Source organism: Cercospora beticola, chromosome 2 (genome assembly GCF_033473495.1).
Source record: "Cercospora beticola chromosome 2, complete sequence".
Classification (NCBI taxonomy): Eukaryota; Fungi; Ascomycota; class Dothideomycetes; order Mycosphaerellales; family Mycosphaerellaceae; genus Cercospora; species Cercospora beticola.
Window position 1 is genome coordinate 394,380 of NC_088936.1, and position 16,570 is coordinate 410,949.

The 16,570-nt window shown below is 53.1% G+C and overlaps 7 protein-coding genes across 7 annotated transcripts; 6 read left to right on the top strand and 1 right to left on the bottom strand.

The window, feature by feature from the left end:
- Nucleotides 1–112: 112 nt before the first annotated feature.
- RHO25_002308 (uncharacterized protein) lies at nt 113–515 on the top strand (the record flags this gene model as incomplete). The annotated part of the gene is made up of 2 exons (XM_065602225.1): nt 113–123; nt 182–515. 2 exons carry the CDS (start codon nt 113–115, stop codon nt 513–515), a joined length of 345 nt encoding a protein of 114 aa, XP_065458297.1.
- Nucleotides 516–1,357: 842 nt separating this feature from the next.
- Nucleotides 1,358–3,383, top strand: RHO25_002309 (uncharacterized protein; the record flags this gene model as incomplete). The annotated part of the gene is made up of 5 exons (XM_023594837.1): nt 1,358–1,723; nt 1,778–2,081; nt 2,137–2,280; nt 2,340–3,152; nt 3,220–3,383. The coding sequence occupies 5 exons, from the start codon at nt 1,358–1,360 to the stop codon at nt 3,381–3,383; spliced, it is 1,791 nt and encodes a 596-aa protein (XP_023458449.1).
- Nucleotides 3,384–3,827: 444 nt separating this feature from the next.
- On the top strand, nt 3,828–5,840 carry RHO25_002310 (uncharacterized protein; the record flags this gene model as incomplete). The annotated part of the gene is made up of 3 exons (XM_065602226.1): nt 3,828–3,855; nt 3,929–4,185; nt 4,245–5,840. The coding sequence occupies 3 exons, from the start codon at nt 3,828–3,830 to the stop codon at nt 5,838–5,840; spliced, it is 1,881 nt and encodes a 626-aa protein (XP_065458298.1).
- A 1,572-nt stretch (nt 5,841–7,412) lies between these two features.
- RHO25_002311 (uncharacterized protein) lies at nt 7,413–8,768 on the top strand (the record flags this gene model as incomplete). The annotated part of the gene is made up of 5 exons (XM_023594835.2): nt 7,413–7,619; nt 7,700–7,780; nt 7,867–8,140; nt 8,189–8,262; nt 8,313–8,768. The coding sequence occupies 5 exons, from the start codon at nt 7,413–7,415 to the stop codon at nt 8,766–8,768; spliced, it is 1,092 nt and encodes a 363-aa protein (XP_023458447.1).
- A 1,256-nt stretch (nt 8,769–10,024) lies between these two features.
- Nucleotides 10,025–10,744, top strand: RHO25_002312 (uncharacterized protein; the record flags this gene model as incomplete). Its single annotated transcript, XM_023594834.1, has 1 exon — nt 10,025–10,744. One exon carries the CDS (start codon nt 10,025–10,027, stop codon nt 10,742–10,744), a length of 720 nt encoding a protein of 239 aa, XP_023458446.1.
- A 220-nt stretch (nt 10,745–10,964) lies between these two features.
- RHO25_002313 (uncharacterized protein) lies at nt 10,965–12,620 on the bottom strand (the record flags this gene model as incomplete). Its single annotated transcript, XM_023594833.2, has 3 exons — nt 10,965–11,821; nt 11,873–12,023; nt 12,081–12,620. 3 exons carry the CDS (start codon nt 12,618–12,620, stop codon nt 10,965–10,967), a joined length of 1,548 nt encoding a protein of 515 aa, XP_023458445.1.
- Nucleotides 12,621–14,802: 2,182 nt separating this feature from the next.
- RHO25_002314 (uncharacterized protein) lies at nt 14,803–16,397 on the top strand (the record flags this gene model as incomplete). The annotated part of the gene is made up of 3 exons (XM_023594832.1): nt 14,803–14,934; nt 14,982–15,646; nt 15,698–16,397. The coding sequence occupies 3 exons, from the start codon at nt 14,803–14,805 to the stop codon at nt 16,395–16,397; spliced, it is 1,497 nt and encodes a 498-aa protein (XP_023458444.1).
- Nucleotides 16,398–16,570: the final 173 nt, after the last annotated feature.

Genomic DNA, 16,570 nt, shown 5'->3' on the forward strand with positions numbered 1-16,570 from the left:
GTTGTTCCATTTGCAAACAGAGATTTTCCAGGGGACGATGAGGACTTCACCTGATCCGGTTGTGCATCGGGCGAGGTGTGTGAGGGATGGGGAGGATAGGTGTGTGGGGAGTATGCCTGAGAAGTATGTTCCTTTTCTCTTCTGCGACTTGCTGGTGGCTGCGCTGATTTTACGTGTGAAGATGGTGGCAGTCCAAGTCTCAGTTCACGACTTCGAAACGCCGACCTGATGGAAGTGTAGCTTCTCTTCCAAATGTTGCAGGTGCAGCAGAGTCGATATTCCTCGCTCTGTATGATCTGGCAAGTCCTGTGAAAGAGAAGACCTTGCAGTCTACGAATCCAGCAGATTGGAAGAGCAATTTCTCGCCAGAGAACTATGTTTGGTTTGCGCTGGCGGCATATTTGCATCAGAAGAACGAAGGAGATTTCTGGAGTAGTGGCGTCTGCAGGAAGAAGGCGGAGACGAGGGAGGAGAGCTTGGGGCTGCCGAGAGGTGGGCGCGGGAGGGTGCCGTGACGGAGTCGGGAAAGTGTGATAAATACGGATTGTTGCTTGGGATCTTAAAAGGACTCAAGTTCTGAGAACCATTTGGCTTGGAAAGAGTAATGTTTTGCTCTGACTTGTATGCTCGCGTATTGCTGAAGTTAGCATTGCGAGAGCAACTCTTGAGCTCAGTCGGTAGCTGTCTGCAGAAATTGTGAGCAAAGATGTTGGATGCACGATGTCGTAAAGCTTCGTGTCATCCGACTTTTAGTAGATCAATAGATCGGATTAGAAAAGGACCATCATGCTCCATTGAGCTTCTTGAACAAAACAAGTTACCCCTCCACGTTGTCCGTCCCACGTTGACTGATCAAGCCTAAGCCAAGACACTAGGCATTGATTTAGTGCGAGCGAACACTGAGACAGTCGAGGCCCAGAGCATCGGCAATGAATGTTTGAAACGACACCATTACCTATATGACTGGCGTCGTTGCAGTAAGAAGAACAAACGCCTCGGGCATATGGTCTTCGATCTGAACTTCTGCCTCCAGATTCGGTCGATGCAGGAACTGAAGATGCATCGATGCAGGTGCTCATGTCGGCTGATGTCAACATGACCGCCCCAAGATATATCACGCAACGTATGGAGGAGCTGCGGACCTCGAATCCGGCAACAAAGCCATTACAGTCTGTGGAGTCGTACAGATTATCCGCTCGGAAGGCATTGACCCGCTTATATCCAGCCGGCCGATGAGGAGTGCATACATCTGAACCCCTGCAACTCCACTATGCGAGCCGCGTCAAGTCAGTACATAAACAGTCCTGGTCCAGACAAATGTCAAAGTGACTGTCGATAGTCGTCGATTGGAGACACCATGTTCACCATAGCGGCTGTCCTCAGCCTGGCCGCTTTGGCCCAGGCACAGAATTTGTCGTTCGTTGACCCAACGAAGACCTCAGGAAGCTATTCCACGACGAGCTACAATGCCACACTCGCGAGTACTCAGATAGCCCAGACGGACTTCTCGAACGAGCGGCTTGCGTTTCTGTGGGATCAAGTCGGTCCTGTCGCGACCGGAATTCTGAGCACCACTGTGTCGCCGACTCCGGAGCCTTCGAGATTTCCTCAACCTGGGTATATGCATCCATATGTTCCAAGCTATTATCCTGGGGATCTGGCCGATGCTGCACTCCCAGAGGACTTCGAGTGGGGTATGTCGTCTTCGGCATTTCAGATCGAGGTTCGTAAAGCAGGTGACGAGGTCTGAGACACGAAAGCTGAAAAGTGTCAATAGGGAGCGGTCACAGACGAAGGCAGAGGTCCTTCAATTTGGGATTTGTTGATGCATAGAGTCCCCAATTGGGTAGCCGACAACAGTACTGCAGATACTGGAGCTGAGCACTATTACCTGTACAAGCAGGACTTCGCCAGAATCGCGGCTCTTGGTTTCCACAAGATGGCAATAAGTATTGCCTGGCCAAGGATTTTTCCTTTCGGCAAGGGCCCTGTGAATGAAGCTGGAGTCAAGCACTACGACGATGTTATCGCAAGCATGCTGGAGAATGGCTTGGCGCCTTCAATCACACTGTTTCACTGGGGTCAGTCAAGGCGTGATCTGGAGCGATGTACCGCGTTGAAACTAACTTTTGCCAGACACGCCTCTTGCTTTGTTCAACGAGTATGGAGCTTGGTCGGATCGTCAAATCATAGATGACTTCTTCAACTATGCAACTTTCATCATCCAGAGGTACGATCAGTATGTCGAGACCTGGTTCACCATCAACGAACCTCAATACTGTAAGCAGTCCTCTCAACGTTATTTGAGTGCCAACTGACCTTCGTGCGCCCACTCATAGGTAATTGGCAATATGCCAACTACCCCGCCGGAGAGTACTATCCAGCATATAACAACATCACTGGTGGCGTTGAAGCCCGCTTCACCTGCGGCCACTACACCCTGCTCGCCCACGCTCGGATCGCCAAGTGGTACCACGAGGAGTTCCGTGGCCGAGGCCGCATTACGTTCAAGAACAGCGGAAATGGCTTCCAAGCTAACTCCAGCAGCGAGGCAGATGCTGTTGCCGTGCAGCGCAATTACGACTTCGTCCTAGGATGGTTCAACCATGGACCTTGGAACGACGGCGACTACCCTCAAACTCTCAAAGACACTTTGAACGATACTCTTCCGACTCTTACGCAGGAAGAGAAGGATCTGATCGCGGGCAGCTGCGACTTCTTTGCAATCGACGCGTACACTTCGTACTTTGCATCCAGCATCTCTCCCGAGGATGGCGATATTTCGGCGTGCACCTCAAACTCCTCTCACCCTTCGTACCCGGAATGTGCGGGATCCAGTCCCCTCGCTCCAGATGGATTCCCAGCCGGTCCTTCAGCCGATCCTGGGGCAAGCTGGTTGCAGGACACTCCGACTGGTGTACGGTTGTTTTTGAAGAACATCACCCAGGATCTGTTCCCAGGCATTCCAGATATTCAAGTTACCGAGTTTGGTTTTGCGGAACCATTCGAGGCCGAGCTGAACAGTTTGTCCACCATTCTGTGGGACTTAAGACGCGCAGACTACTTCCAGGGCTTCTTGGACAATGTGCTGGCTGCCAGAGTCCTGGATGGGGTCAATGTTACGGGTGCTTGGGCTTGGTCTTTTATTGACAGTGGGTCGCTTCCCTTTCCCTCCTTGATGAAGCCAGTCCGCTTGCAGAAGCTGATAAACAATGACAGATTTCGAATGGGGCTCTGGCAGGGCCACGAGATTCGGCATGCAATACTTGAATTATACTGACCTGACGCGGTCGCCGAAAGCGAGCATGTTCACGTACCTGAACTGGTTCAGGCAGCATCTTGGGGAGGGCGAAGGTGGCAGCAGCAACGCTACTATGAGGTGATAGAGCGACAGATCAAAATCAGTATTCAAAGAGCAGTAAAGTAGAACTTTGGTAGTAGTGGTCAGTGTAGAAAGGTCTGAGAGGTCGCAAAGGTGCAGACGAATAGTAAGCCATGCTTCAAACGATAAAGTTCGCCTTGTCTCGATGTCGATGTACAAATGTATCTTGTACAGTAGATGGAGGGAGAGAAAGGCGGCAGCGCCTCAGGCTCGATGTTGCTTCCAATTTTGGTACGCGTCAATTAAGGTTTAGTTCTAGGGAGCTCCCGCCGATGCCGAGCAGGGATGTCATCCGAAACTCCAGCAGTGACTTTCGCGCCAACTCCAACTTCAACTCCACGACGACATCGACATCAGCCAACGCATCTCTCGCGCACACGCCTATCTTCCGCATTCATCTGTCGACAACTTAAAGAGATCGCGCACCGCGCCGACGACCGCCGTCATGGATCGCAACCGAGCTCGTGAATATGGTATCTTTGACAGGGCGCAACATCGCAATGTAATCAGTGAAAAACGTATCACTGACCTGCCATGAACTGAAAGATACTGCTGCATCGCGTGGTGACAGCCATGACGACTCCGACATTGGTTTCAGCATCCGAGGAGCCGCTCAGCGCAAGCACAGTCAAGATGGCCAAGTGCAGCCGCAGAGCCGACCAGCTTCGCCGCGCAGCCATCACAATCACAGTCGCGCGCCATCGCAATCGCGCTCGCCACCGCGTCGACGTGACAGGCCTTACCGCGACCGCGACGACCCTGAGAGTGGTCGCGATTCAAGAAGCTACTACTCGTCGCGCAACGTATACATTCCTAAGCACACCTCTTCTTGATGAACCTGTATGCCTAATGCGGAGTCCAGGATGATCGCTATTATTCGCGCCATAGCAGCTCCAGCGACTATCACCAGCAGGGCTATTCTCATTCGCGCCAATACTACGAACCCTATCAGGATCATTCAGATTTTGGGTTCTACGAAGAGCCAGTCGCCCCACCGCCCAGCAACGGTGACGCCGACGTCTCGCTGGACGGAAACCCACTGCCTTTTCTGCTGATCCGCGGGCTCAAGACCAATATGAGCGAAGCAGTGCTTCACAAGGGACTCGAGAAGCTGTACCAAGACGAGCTCCAGGCTCCACAAGACGCCGCTGTGCCGCCACCCAGTCTGCCACCTGGGGGCGAAGCATCTGTCGCCGCCCTTCTTGCCTCTTTGCCGCTGAAGCCATTGCCTTTGCCAGGCGCCGCTCCAGGAAGTTTGAAGCGTGTTTTCGTGATTCGTGATCGTGAAACGGACAAGAGTCTATCGTTCGGATTTGCTGAGTATCACACAGTTACAGATGCTAAGGCAGCACTTGCGAAAGCAATGACTCTCGGCGACAAGTTCACCATCTCATCCAAGAAGATCGAGATTTGCTATCCACACATGGGTGTCTTCCCAGTAGTTGTTCCAGGCCAGTTCGGGTCGGACGGCAGATACTGCTTCCAACGCGGCGCAGTTTTGCACGAATATCACGACAAGCGCTACTATGCCTCGGTACAAGACGTAAATCCAGAACCTCCAGCGCGACCGGAGACCCCGACTCAGTCTGGAAATACCAAAGACACGAAGAACAACAAGAAGCGTCCGAAGGAGAGCGCGGGCATCAACTCACTAGAGGGCGAAGGCACAACGAAGAAAGTCAAGATTGGAGAGCCAAAAGAGCTGGGTATTGTGAATTTGTGGCAGAAGAAGCAAGCTGAGCTGCGCGGCGAGGATGCTGAGCAGGACGAGTCCCGCCCACAATCTTCGAGTTCCGAGAAGCACGCAACAGACGAAGCCCCGCAGCAAAGCTACGTTCACCAGAAAACCAAGGGAGGCAAGCTACAGACCACCTGCTATCTATGCAGCAGCCAGCTCTCAGCAGACGTCACGCCCGCACAGCATGTTGCAGGCAGTAAGAAGCATTCCACGTTACTACAAGATGAGGCAAAGGTGAAGCTCGCCTGGGAACGATTGGCCAAATTCGGCATAGCAGCGGATCAGACAGTGAAGGTGGAGGTCAAAGTGACAGAGAAGACGGAACCGGAGAAGACGGAGTGGAGGGATCGGGCAAAGGAGCGCCGCATCCAGGAGGCCAAGGCAGGCACGACAGAGAAGGTGAAGGTGTCGTTGAAGGACGTGAAGAAGAAGGAGGGAGGTGGTGCTTCGGCGCAACAGAAGCCAACGAAGCCATCATATGGCAAGGGGATGGCGATGCTGCAGAAGGCGGGCTGGGCGGAGGGAGAGGGGTTGGGGGCGGGAGGAGGCATCACTGCTCCAATCGAGCAAATGTCGTACAATGCTGGGGTGGGGCTGGGGCACGAGGGGGCCAAGAGGGGCGATGCCAACGAGGAGGCAGAGAGGGCGACCCGGGGCGGTGACGGATGGGTGGAGAAGACGAAGGATCTGGCGCGTGAGCGCTTTGAGCGCATGCAGTGAGCGCCTCCTTCTCCACCGCCGTCGCCGCTCCGCGGTCGACACATAGACCGCTCGGCCCCACCCCGCCCGGCCCCGCCTGACAGAAGGCAGAATGAAACTTTTGTGCACGAACAGGGTCTTTTCACCTTTCCCCATCTGGCTGTCTCTGTGGAATATTGCTGACTATGCTGACAAGTTTGGTTTTGAGCGACATGTTGTCCTTGCAAACATGGCGGAGATTGAGCTTCGACCAGATTCTCTCTGCGACAAGTATGGTCGCTGAGCTCTCCAAGGGAGTCATGGGGTGAATCGCAACGGGTGTCAAATGGAGGAGCGAGCGGTGTGCTGATTGTATCTCGACGCAGATCTAGGCTCTCCGTGCTCAACTGGGTAGAGACGGCGAGGATTGCGGCGTTTCTTGACATCAGAGAGTGCTGGAATTGCAGGTCTGATGTCTCTGTCCCTGCTAAGCTGTTGATTGCAGAGCTACTGAGTATGGAAAAGCCTGCTGAGGGCTCGGAGTCTCTATGGAGAGGGGCGAGTCTGAACGCGTCACGTCTGCCGGTCTTGGCATCCGCCGGGCCGGACTTCCCTTCCTGAAATATCCATTGACAACGCCTCTTGATGTGAAGATCGACAGAACAAGACCCGCATACCGATGACAGAGAGCAACAAGAATCAACGCCGTCTCCTTTCGCCGAATAGGCAGATGTCCTAGTCATTCGGCCCCTCGACGGCCTCTGGCTCACAAGCAATTTCAGGTTGATGGAATATTGGTTTCAGGCGCTTGCTTCCGCCCGCGCACGTGCGAAATCAGACGGCAAGAACCAAGATACCCGGCATACGCGTTCTCATGTCGCCGTGAAGGCATCTCTTTCCGGAAAGGCACCTCGCCTGCGCTATCGCAAATGCCTCTCAATTGGTAAACTCAGCTCGAACCTGGAGACCGCACGATGGCACCAGACCAATTGAGCTTGGAATTCGTTCTGCAGAGGCCACAAGCGCATCAGCTGGAGCGTTACTGATCATTAGCCTGAATAAAGTCTATGCTGTCAGCATGTGGCTTCTGCTACATCGTCCCATGGGTCGTGGGTTATATCTGCATTGGACGAGTGTGGCGACTGCATATCCGTCCTTATGAGCCCGCGCCCACACCGAAAGTCCTTCGCGGACCGCTCACCGAAGTCATGCACATTTCCAGCAACTCCCAGTAATTGCTTGCCTAAAGCACTGCATAATTCAATGTCCCCGTTGATCTAGGCAACTTCTGGCGCGTGAGCTGACATTGAGTTGACCGTTGACATGCAGGATTTGGATGGCGGTCCTGCCCGGTTCCTGATACCGCCAACGGTGCTCAACCTACCACAAGAACAAGTCCCAAAGTCGTCCAAGATCAGCACGAACATCTCAGATATAAGACCTTCTGCTCTCCCTCACCAGCAAAAATCATCAAGCAGCAGCAATTCGCACCACACTCGTTTCAGCAACTTTGACCACACTCTTTTATAACACACTCTTTTAGTACATTTGCTTTTTACCGCGAATCGCTGCCTTCGTTCACCCTACAGCTTGACAAGAAAATCAGTCTTCAAAATGCAGATCATCGCAGCTTTCGCCGCTGTCTTGGCCGTTGCCGCCGCCACTCCAAACGAGGGACCTAAGGGATACGGTGCTGAGCAGCCAAAATATCCTGCTGAGCCAACTCACCCAGCGGAGAAACCGACCTATCCAGCAGAGAAGCCGACTTACCCTGCTGAACCTACCTACCCAGCAGAAAAGCCGACTTACCCTGTCGAGAAGGTAAGTGCGGTCACTGGCGCACTGAAAAGGATGAAAAGCGTTGCACACACCGTCGTACAGTCATCTGACCATTTCGACAGCCAACATACCCTGTCGAGAAGCCCACGTACCCGGCCGAGAAGCCAACATATCCAGCGCAGCCGACCTACCCAGCTGAGAAGGTGCGTCATTTCAATTGGAAGCAGCGTTAAAATTGCAAAAAGTGTTTCATCAGACATCTTCTTACGTTTTACTGATTACATGACAGCCAACCTATCCAGTGGAGAAGCCCACCTACCCAGTAGAGAAGCCCACCTATCCAGTAGAGAAACCAACCTATCCAGTGGAGAAGCCAACCTATCCCGTGGAGAGACCTACCTACCCGGCAGAGAAGTGCGAGACCAAGAACACATGCAAAGCCACTTGGACCACGTACGAGAAGATGGTGCCAACAACCGCTTACGAGACCCTCACAACGACCACAATGAAGCCATACACCACAACGGTGTACGATAAGCAAACAGTTGTGACCACCGATCACGGTATGCTGCACTGAGACCGATGCCTCCAGCAACTACTGACTGCTATAGTTCCATCCGGCTACGTCAGCTACAAGACGTCTCAATACGAGACCGAGATCAAGACCAAGACCCAGAAGGTCGAGGTATGACTGCATTCGCCAGCTTTCGGCGGCGTCTCGCTGACATTGTATAGACCGTCACCACGACATACCTCACGACCATCTTGGTTGATTCTTACGTCCGTACTACCGTCGAGTCCAAGCTGCCATGGACCTACACGACCGCTTTCGAGAAGCCCCACACCACGGTCATCAAGAAGCCAGTCGAGTCCGTCTACATGAAGCCCGAGACAACTGTCTACACTTCCGGATACGCTACTCAAACTAAGTCTGTCTGCACCGAGAGCACTTCGATCTGCAAGGACGAGAAGGTCTGCTCTACCTATCCTCTCCAGAAGCCAACTGGCCCAGCTGAGAAGCCTACCCACCCTGCTGAGAACAAGCCGACTTATCCAGCTGAGAACAAGCCCACTCACCCAGCCGAGAAGCCTGTTTACCCAGCTGAGCCAACTTACCCAGCCGGTGGTGCTAAGCCATACCTCGGAGATGACAAGGTTGTCGCTGACCCGGCACCAAAGGCCTATGCCTAAGCGCGTCACCATTACAGGCCGCGAGCAGTGGACAGGACATTTGAAGCCCTTTGAGGTATCTGCGTAACAGCGAGGGGCGTTCAATGGGCATCTGGGTACGAAGATAGAAGAGCTGCATCAATGGGTATATAATGCTAATGGCAGCAATTTCGTTGCTTCAATGCTCGAGCCCACTTACTTCGAAGCTTGCAAAGGCTGTCTTGACTCCATCCTCTGTTCCGTTCTGCTGCAAGCTAAGCCAATTGCTCGGCGCCATAGTGTTCCTTATCCAATGTGAGTCGTGACTCGCTGCGAAGGACTTTGAAGATCAACGACAGCAGGCCAGCTAGACTGATGCTAACGGATAGGCACACACCTTGGCAGACTAGGTCGTCTTCTCCCAGTGGACACGCATTCAGCTGAGCTGGGTATGTGGTCCCGTTTCCAGAGCTACGCGACTAGGTTAAGAGTTTATCCCGACCTCTCATCGGGATACGAAAGTCCTTGCTGGAGAGGTAGACTTTCTGCCGGTCACCTAAACGACTACCTGGCAGCTTGCGCGAGTGTCTCCACGGAATACGACGCCTTCTCTCATTGGACTTTTCGCTACCAAGTGGGTTGATCTGAATTCGTTGTTTCAGGAGTCGGTTCCAAGAGTTGGTAACGATGACAACGAGGCCGGCGGAGGCGATGGCCTTGCGCATTGCTCATCTTCCACACGGTCGCAAGCCAGAAAACCAGCACTACGTTCATCTCCTCATACACAGCCAACACGTGTCTTCGATGACTGATACTAGGATGTGATCGGAGAGCCAACCAGAGCATCTCTTAACGACGACACACACACATGGGTGCGTGCCTACGTTCACTCCTAGACTGACGCACGGCCCACCAGGGCACAATCAGGCCCACTTGTCTATTGTGCCTATTGGCCTATTGTGCTTGTTCACTCGCAGATCACCCAGTCACCTCAATGGCATTACTCATAATCCAACACTTTGATCTTCCTCCCACCTCTTTCACCCTCGTTGGCCATCTGCGAAATTACGACAAACACAGATCAAAGGCCACTCGATCAAGCAAATCAGAAGCATTGACGTGCGACATTCCTCGCACTTCACGCCCGCAAGTCGTGCACTTCACGCTCCAAGTGCGGCCACCATCACTGTCTGACTCCTATATTCCATCTAAAACGACAAGCATATATCAAGCACCACCATCCTCTTCACAAAAACCCATCGGCTTCAAGGCGTCGTCCATCGAAGATTGTCATCAACATGGACTCTTCTCCTTTCGGCACGCTTCCAGCTGAACTCCGCAACGACATCTACGAGCTGGTCCTCCTTTCCGAAGAACCCATCTTGGTCCACTGCGAGGCAGCAGCCACTCCTGGAGTGCCACGCAAGTACAGATACCTTCCCGGCATAATCGCCACCTGCAAGCAAGTTCGAAACGAGTGCGAACAGATCTTCTTCAAGCGCAACACTTCTCAAGTCGGCATCTCTCCACGTCCCGCGAAGATCGAACTCACGCCCTACCGCGACGAGGCACACGCTCTCTGGGCATTCCTCAACGGCCTACAGCGCGTCCATTTCTCGATGCCCAAACACATCACATTCAAGATCAGCAGAAGCTACTCGCAGCTCAGTTGTTCAATTAGCCAACACTTCCAAGGCGCCGAAATTCGACATCTCCTGTATGAGATCGAAAAGTTCACACTCGGTCGACAGATTGAGAAAGTCGAGTGTGAGATCGAGTCGACTTGGGGTATCACAGCGACGCACGAGAGTACAGTGATAGACATGAACAACATGAGTCACTCGGCAATCACCGGGTTTGGAGCTTTCCTGGACAAGTATCCCTCAGGGACTCGCGCCTACCATCCCGATAGTATTGTGTGCCACTTTCATTGGAAGGTGATGAAGAACTTGAGCGTTGCTTGCGAGGCTCGGGAGGAGAAGCGGTTGGCAAAGCAGGAGTGGGGCAGGCATAGCTAAAGACAGTTCTCTCATCGAATGACATAACGTCTTGCTAAGAGAATTTCAGTTGGAAACAACAAGCAGAAGCACGAATGTTCTCAGAGACCAATGCTGGGACACGAAGTTCGTGCCTTATCTCTCATTCATTGTGGCTGACTCGATGCTATAGCTCATTTCATGCATCTTGTCTTTGCAGAAAGATCCGCGCCCTAATGTCATTCCTGTCGTCTCTCTGATCTTAGTCATCGCCAGCATCCCTTGGCCAAGCCTGTCCTCTCATCTCCGAGCGTGCAGACTCCTTTGCATCGCTCTCCTGTCCCTTCTGAATGTGGAACCACAAGTGCTCGAGCACATCGTCGATGACAACTGGGAAGACCGTTTCGGTGACGCCGTCGCAGACACCTGCGCTATAAGTTGGGCAAGAGACTGGAATTTCTTCAGGAGCGGGATAATCGTCGTCTTGGTCTTCGATCGTGGTCTCGTCTTTGTTGCTCTTTGCTGGAGAGCCAGGGTTGGAAGCGACAGTTGCTGGAGAAGTGGTTCCAGAATCGGCTGGAGTGTTCGGTGGAGGGCCTGGAACACTGAGGAGTTCGTCGACGACGGCCAGAGCAGAAAGCGGCTGTACGAGGTCTGCATGATCGCCGTTTGTGATGTCGTGGCCATTGACTCTTGGCGAATCTGGAGTAGTATGTCCGTTGATAGCGGCTCCGTTGGGCTCTTCAATGTCGGCTTGAGCGCCGGGCGCGTACTCCAAAGCTGGCATACCAAGAGATGCTCGATCTGGCATTTGCACGACCGTACCCTTTGCTTCTTCGCTCTGGACCCAACCTTTGCCGACCGATGCGAGATGTGTCTTGAGCGGCAGCGACGCGATCTTTTCATGCTCATGCTTCGCATCAATCAGAGCGACCGTTCCGAGAATGCCACCACCAATCGAGATATGGTCACGTGCGAGCATGATCTGGTCAATCGTGTCGAGTGTAGCGGTAGTGCCGTCACCGATGGCAATGATATGGAGTCGGGCGTCCTCAGCAATGATCTGTGGCAAGATGCTCTGGAACGCGGTTTGGACGTGCCTGTGCGGAGTCTCGTGCCCTGTCAATTGGTCAGTGCTATCGCGATTGTGCTCGCAGCGTTGAGACTCACCAGGAATCGAATTGTGCTTCGGCTCGACCTTGTTCGGCTCACTGGTGGCTGTTGGACGTGGACGGCTCTGCCACGAGGCGACCGTGAGGTTTCTGCCGAGGCCGTGGGAGTAGAGCAGCTGTCCGGGATTGAGGATAATGATGCCGGGTGCCTAGTGAAGTGAGCAAGCGTGTGCGTGTCTCTGGAAATATGGATATTCTGATCTCACCTGGAGTTTTTGTTCGTCGGTCCGGGTCTGCTCGCATTGATCGAGACGTGCCATGCCATCCTCGGTGGGCTGTACTACCCGTGCTGCCACCTTACTCGCCAGCCCAGTGACACTTCCTCCATCGATGCCTCCCTCTCTCTGAACGGTACGCCAAGCCCACACGCCGCAATCCTGGCTGCTCTCGCCGATGACGATGATAATATCGCGCTTTTGCGCGAGTTCACTTACCTTCGTGGTGAGCAAGCTCACGTTCTGGCCAGATGGGCGCGACGAGGAGATCTCTGTGCCGTCGGCGCCGGTCACGAACAGCTCGGTGATGCCGTGCTTCTCCTTCAGCTCGGCGGCGATCTCCTTGCGGAGGCATTCTTGGTAGGCGCCGCGGCGCAAGTCGTTGACGCGGTCGTTGTCGGTGTGGAAGAAGTCGAAGTACTCGCCGGTGGTGTTGTCGACGAACTCGCCCTTCTCGTTCTTGTGGTAGCCGAAGGCGGCCAAGTCGGTGCTGTACTCAGGCTCCTTGGGAGCCGCGATGCAACGGAACATCTTGCTGGGTGTGGTGGATGTAGGTTGAAGGGAGAGAAAAGAAATCAAGAAGTGCGAGGTGTTTGTTTGACAAGCAAGTGAGCGGCAACTGAAGTTAAGTCCAGATCCCCGTCAGTTTGCGTGCATGTGAAGGCGCTAGTCAAACCTTAACTGCATTCACTTGCATGTGAAGCAAACGTCTCCGACAATGCGAAGAGGTCAAGTCTTGACGAGAGTCTATTCAAGCGGCCCAGTACATATTGGAAGCGTGGAGCGATGAGAATCCGAGATACCATGCTCAAATGGTCGGCTCATAACAGGCTCTGACCTGTCAGGAACTTTGGTGGCTCCGTGTCAAGCAATAAATCAGAGCAGCGGCTGCCAGATCTATGCTTCCATGAGGCCGGAGGAAACCGGCTTTACCCAGTCTGAATCTCTGATGGCACTGTGCTCGAGAATGTTCTAGAGCGACAACATATCGCAATACAATGCTTCACTGAGGCCGCAATAGCCCCTGGCCGTTCTGCCTGGAGTTCTATTGGCTTCGTGCTGGATAGCAAATCAGAGCGACGAGACAAGCTGGATTGGTGTTTCCGCCTGCATCACAAAAGGCAAAACCGCTCTGTCCGAGCTTCCGTCGCCTTCGAATTGCAAGACCAATCTGAGCGATTGTATCCATTGAGCCAAAGCTTCACATTATCAGCGAATGCGCCAGAGGAAGCCCACTGGGAGCTTCTGCAATTTTACAGCCGATGTGTCATCGAGAGAGTGGAATGTAGCAGCCCAATGCTTCGCTCTGGTCCAAAACAGCCGAGCTTCTTGAGGTAGGTTCGGGTAGAATTTTGTTTGATCAGGACAGTGAGAGCTATAGCTTTTGCTCGCAGATATGCCTTCAGTGGGAGCCTCATCATCAAAGCCATTTCGTCAAGATCTGGCCAGAATCTTTGTGCAGTCTAGCTGCGGAGAGGGCCATGCTCGGGATCGTTGAGCGCCAGAAAGTCGCGCGGGCAGTCCAAGTGAGTCGACGTGCCAAAGGAATGTTGTACGACATGACAGGAAGCTCATTCGTTTCGAATCGTGGCTTCCAAGTTGGACTGTGAAGATTGTCTCTCCCATGAGTCCTTTTCGAAATTCATAGTCGAAAGGCAAAGCTGAGCGAGTTGCAGCACGCAGGATACCAATGCGCTGGCAAGCTTAGGCAAACGCTGTTCTTGCGAGGCGTGTTCACTCTGTTTTGGAGGACATTGTGTGTGTGAGATGCGAGTCTCGTCCAGGTGGAGATGGCTGTAGGGGATCAGAAGAAAGACCCCAGTCCTTTCGCAGGAGCGAGAAGATTGATCCTTCGACAAGGGCAAAATGCGCACAACTCCCAAAGATCTCAAGTGCTCTACGACCAGATGAGAAGCAAAGGAGATGCAGTGACTCCGTACTCATTTCGGCACCCGGAGAAATAGTAAATCCGAAACCATCGTCTGCCGTTTCGAGACCATCTGTTCTCCTTCCATCAGCACCACACCATCTTCATCAATATCTCTATTCTCGACAACACGTGGGAGCGTTGCCAACGAATCTCCACATTGGAGGCTGCGCGCCGCTCCCCGTGAAGATGCATCGCACGCCACCTTGACACCTTTCTTCTATGTCCAGCCTCGTACGCGGAAGGGCAAACTGCATACCCGCCAGGCACAATTGTGCTAGCCTCGCCCTGCTCGCCAGCCTGGTACCACCACACCGAGACACCTGAATCAAGACAATGTAGATTTCATCACTTGGCTCATGGCGCATCCTACCACAGGGCCCTCACGCGTGTCTCGGACCTGCTTGACTGTCAGCGGCATCCACGCTTCCTGCTGATGAGGAACTGCTGCCGGAAGCAGGCTACTGGTCCCGAGTGACAGGGCATAGGCATGAGAACCATTGCAAACCTCCTCCTCCTCTGGGACGTTCCGAGTCGTAAGTGCACAGAAAGGGAAATGGCGGTCTTACCAGAGTGCTGGGAAAGATCGCTCAGTACAGCCTTCTGTCCAACTCGGAAGCTGTCGTTCTACCCGTCTTACCTTTGAACTCCAAAATGAGGCAGGGCACACGGTCACGGAAACGTTTCTCGGCGACAAAAGGTGCATGATTTGCCGTTAGTGCAATTCCTCTAGTTTGCCTGTCTTCTAATACAATTTGGACCGCTCTGTTGCAGTTTTCAGCGATCATGCTGCTGAGATATGTCGCCGTTGCAACTGCTTTACTGTTCACGAGTGTTGGCGCGGACACACTGGATTTCGAGCTTGCGAAGCGTGAGAGCGTAGCATATCCGCCCCTACCGACACTTTCGACATGTGCGGTATGGAAGACCACACCGTACTATGCGATTTTGCTAACGTCCCGCAGCAAGCCTGCCTTACAGAGGCACTACCAGCCTCGAAATGCAAGAGCTCGACAGATCAGATATGTCTTTGTGCCAGCGAAGCCTACGCCGATGCTGCGGGAGAGTGCCTAGCGCGAAGTTGCAGTGTTGTCCAGGGCCTGCAAACACGAAAATACTTGGCCATCACTTGCAAAGAACCGATTCGTGATCAAGGACCCCTGACGAGATCTGTGTCCTGGGTCATGTTCGCGCTCGCCACCTTTGGAACACTCGCTCGATGTCTATCCCGCATGCGTGCTTTGGGTGGAACTGGCTATGGTTGGGACGACTGGACGATAATTTTGGGCTGGCTTGTTCTTATACCGGTGAACGGATTGCTACACATCATGGTCGACGAGGGACTCGGGCAGGATATCTGGATGTTGCGGCACCCGAATTACCAAATCAGCAAGATCCTAAAATTCTTCTACATTTCTGAATGGCTCTACGTTCTCGAAGTCAATACGATCAAGATTTCCATTCTTCTCCTCTACCTGCGAATGTGGCCTGCAGATTTCAGCTGGTTCCGTAAGACCTGCCTCGTTTTCATGGCAGTTCTGGCAACCTTTACGGTAGTTGCGATAGCGACTCTTGGACTTGGTTGCCAGCCCATGGAATACTTTTGGCTGAAGTGGGATGGAACTCATGAGTAAAACTTTACTGCCATTCACCTCACGTATTGTGCTGATCACGATTGCAGAGGATATTGCATCAACCAGAACGCTCTGATCTGGTCAAACGCCGGCTTCACGATTGGATTCGACGTGCTGTGCATCATTCTACCACTACCACGCCTCATCGCGCTCGGCATACCTACTCGCAAGAAGATCGCAGTAGTCTTGACTTTCGCTCTTGGAGGCTTCGTCACCATCTGTTCCATCCTCCGACTCCGCACACTCGTCGAATGGGGCAACGCCACGAATATGACATGGTACTACAATCCGATCGCCATCTGGAGCAACGTCGAACTGAACCTCGGAGTGCTTTGCGCCTGCATGCCGGCCACTGCTGGACTACTACAGCGATGCTACAGCAAGGCTTCAGGCAAAGCACTCTTGACGAACGTGCGGCGGCCAGTATCATGCGAACCGACTCCACCGAAAGACGTGGAACAAGGCATCGAGCAGCGATCTTTATACGAATTAAGAGTGCAGAACAGCAATGGCTCGCCGATGTACCATGCGCGACAACTGCATGGCTCGTCTGCTAGTCTCGGAATTCATAGGACGCATTGCGAGCTGGACACGAGACCTGCAACGAGAAAGAATGAGATGGATCCGGAGAAAGTGGTGTTGCCAGGCACAAGATACGTGCCGCCTCGAGCGAGCATTAGTCCGGATTCTGCTGTGGATCAGATGATCAGTGATGGCTACACGGAGTTTGCTAAGATCAGGCGATGACAAGAGCACATGTTGAGAAAGCATATAACGATAAATATAATGCTAATCACGAGCATAACATGATGATACGAGGCGTTACTCTTTTGACAGGGCCGGGCGTCGCTACCCAATGGCAGTACAAGCGTTCTGATTCTCGATGAACTATCCGAATCTTCTTCATGTCCACCTTCCGA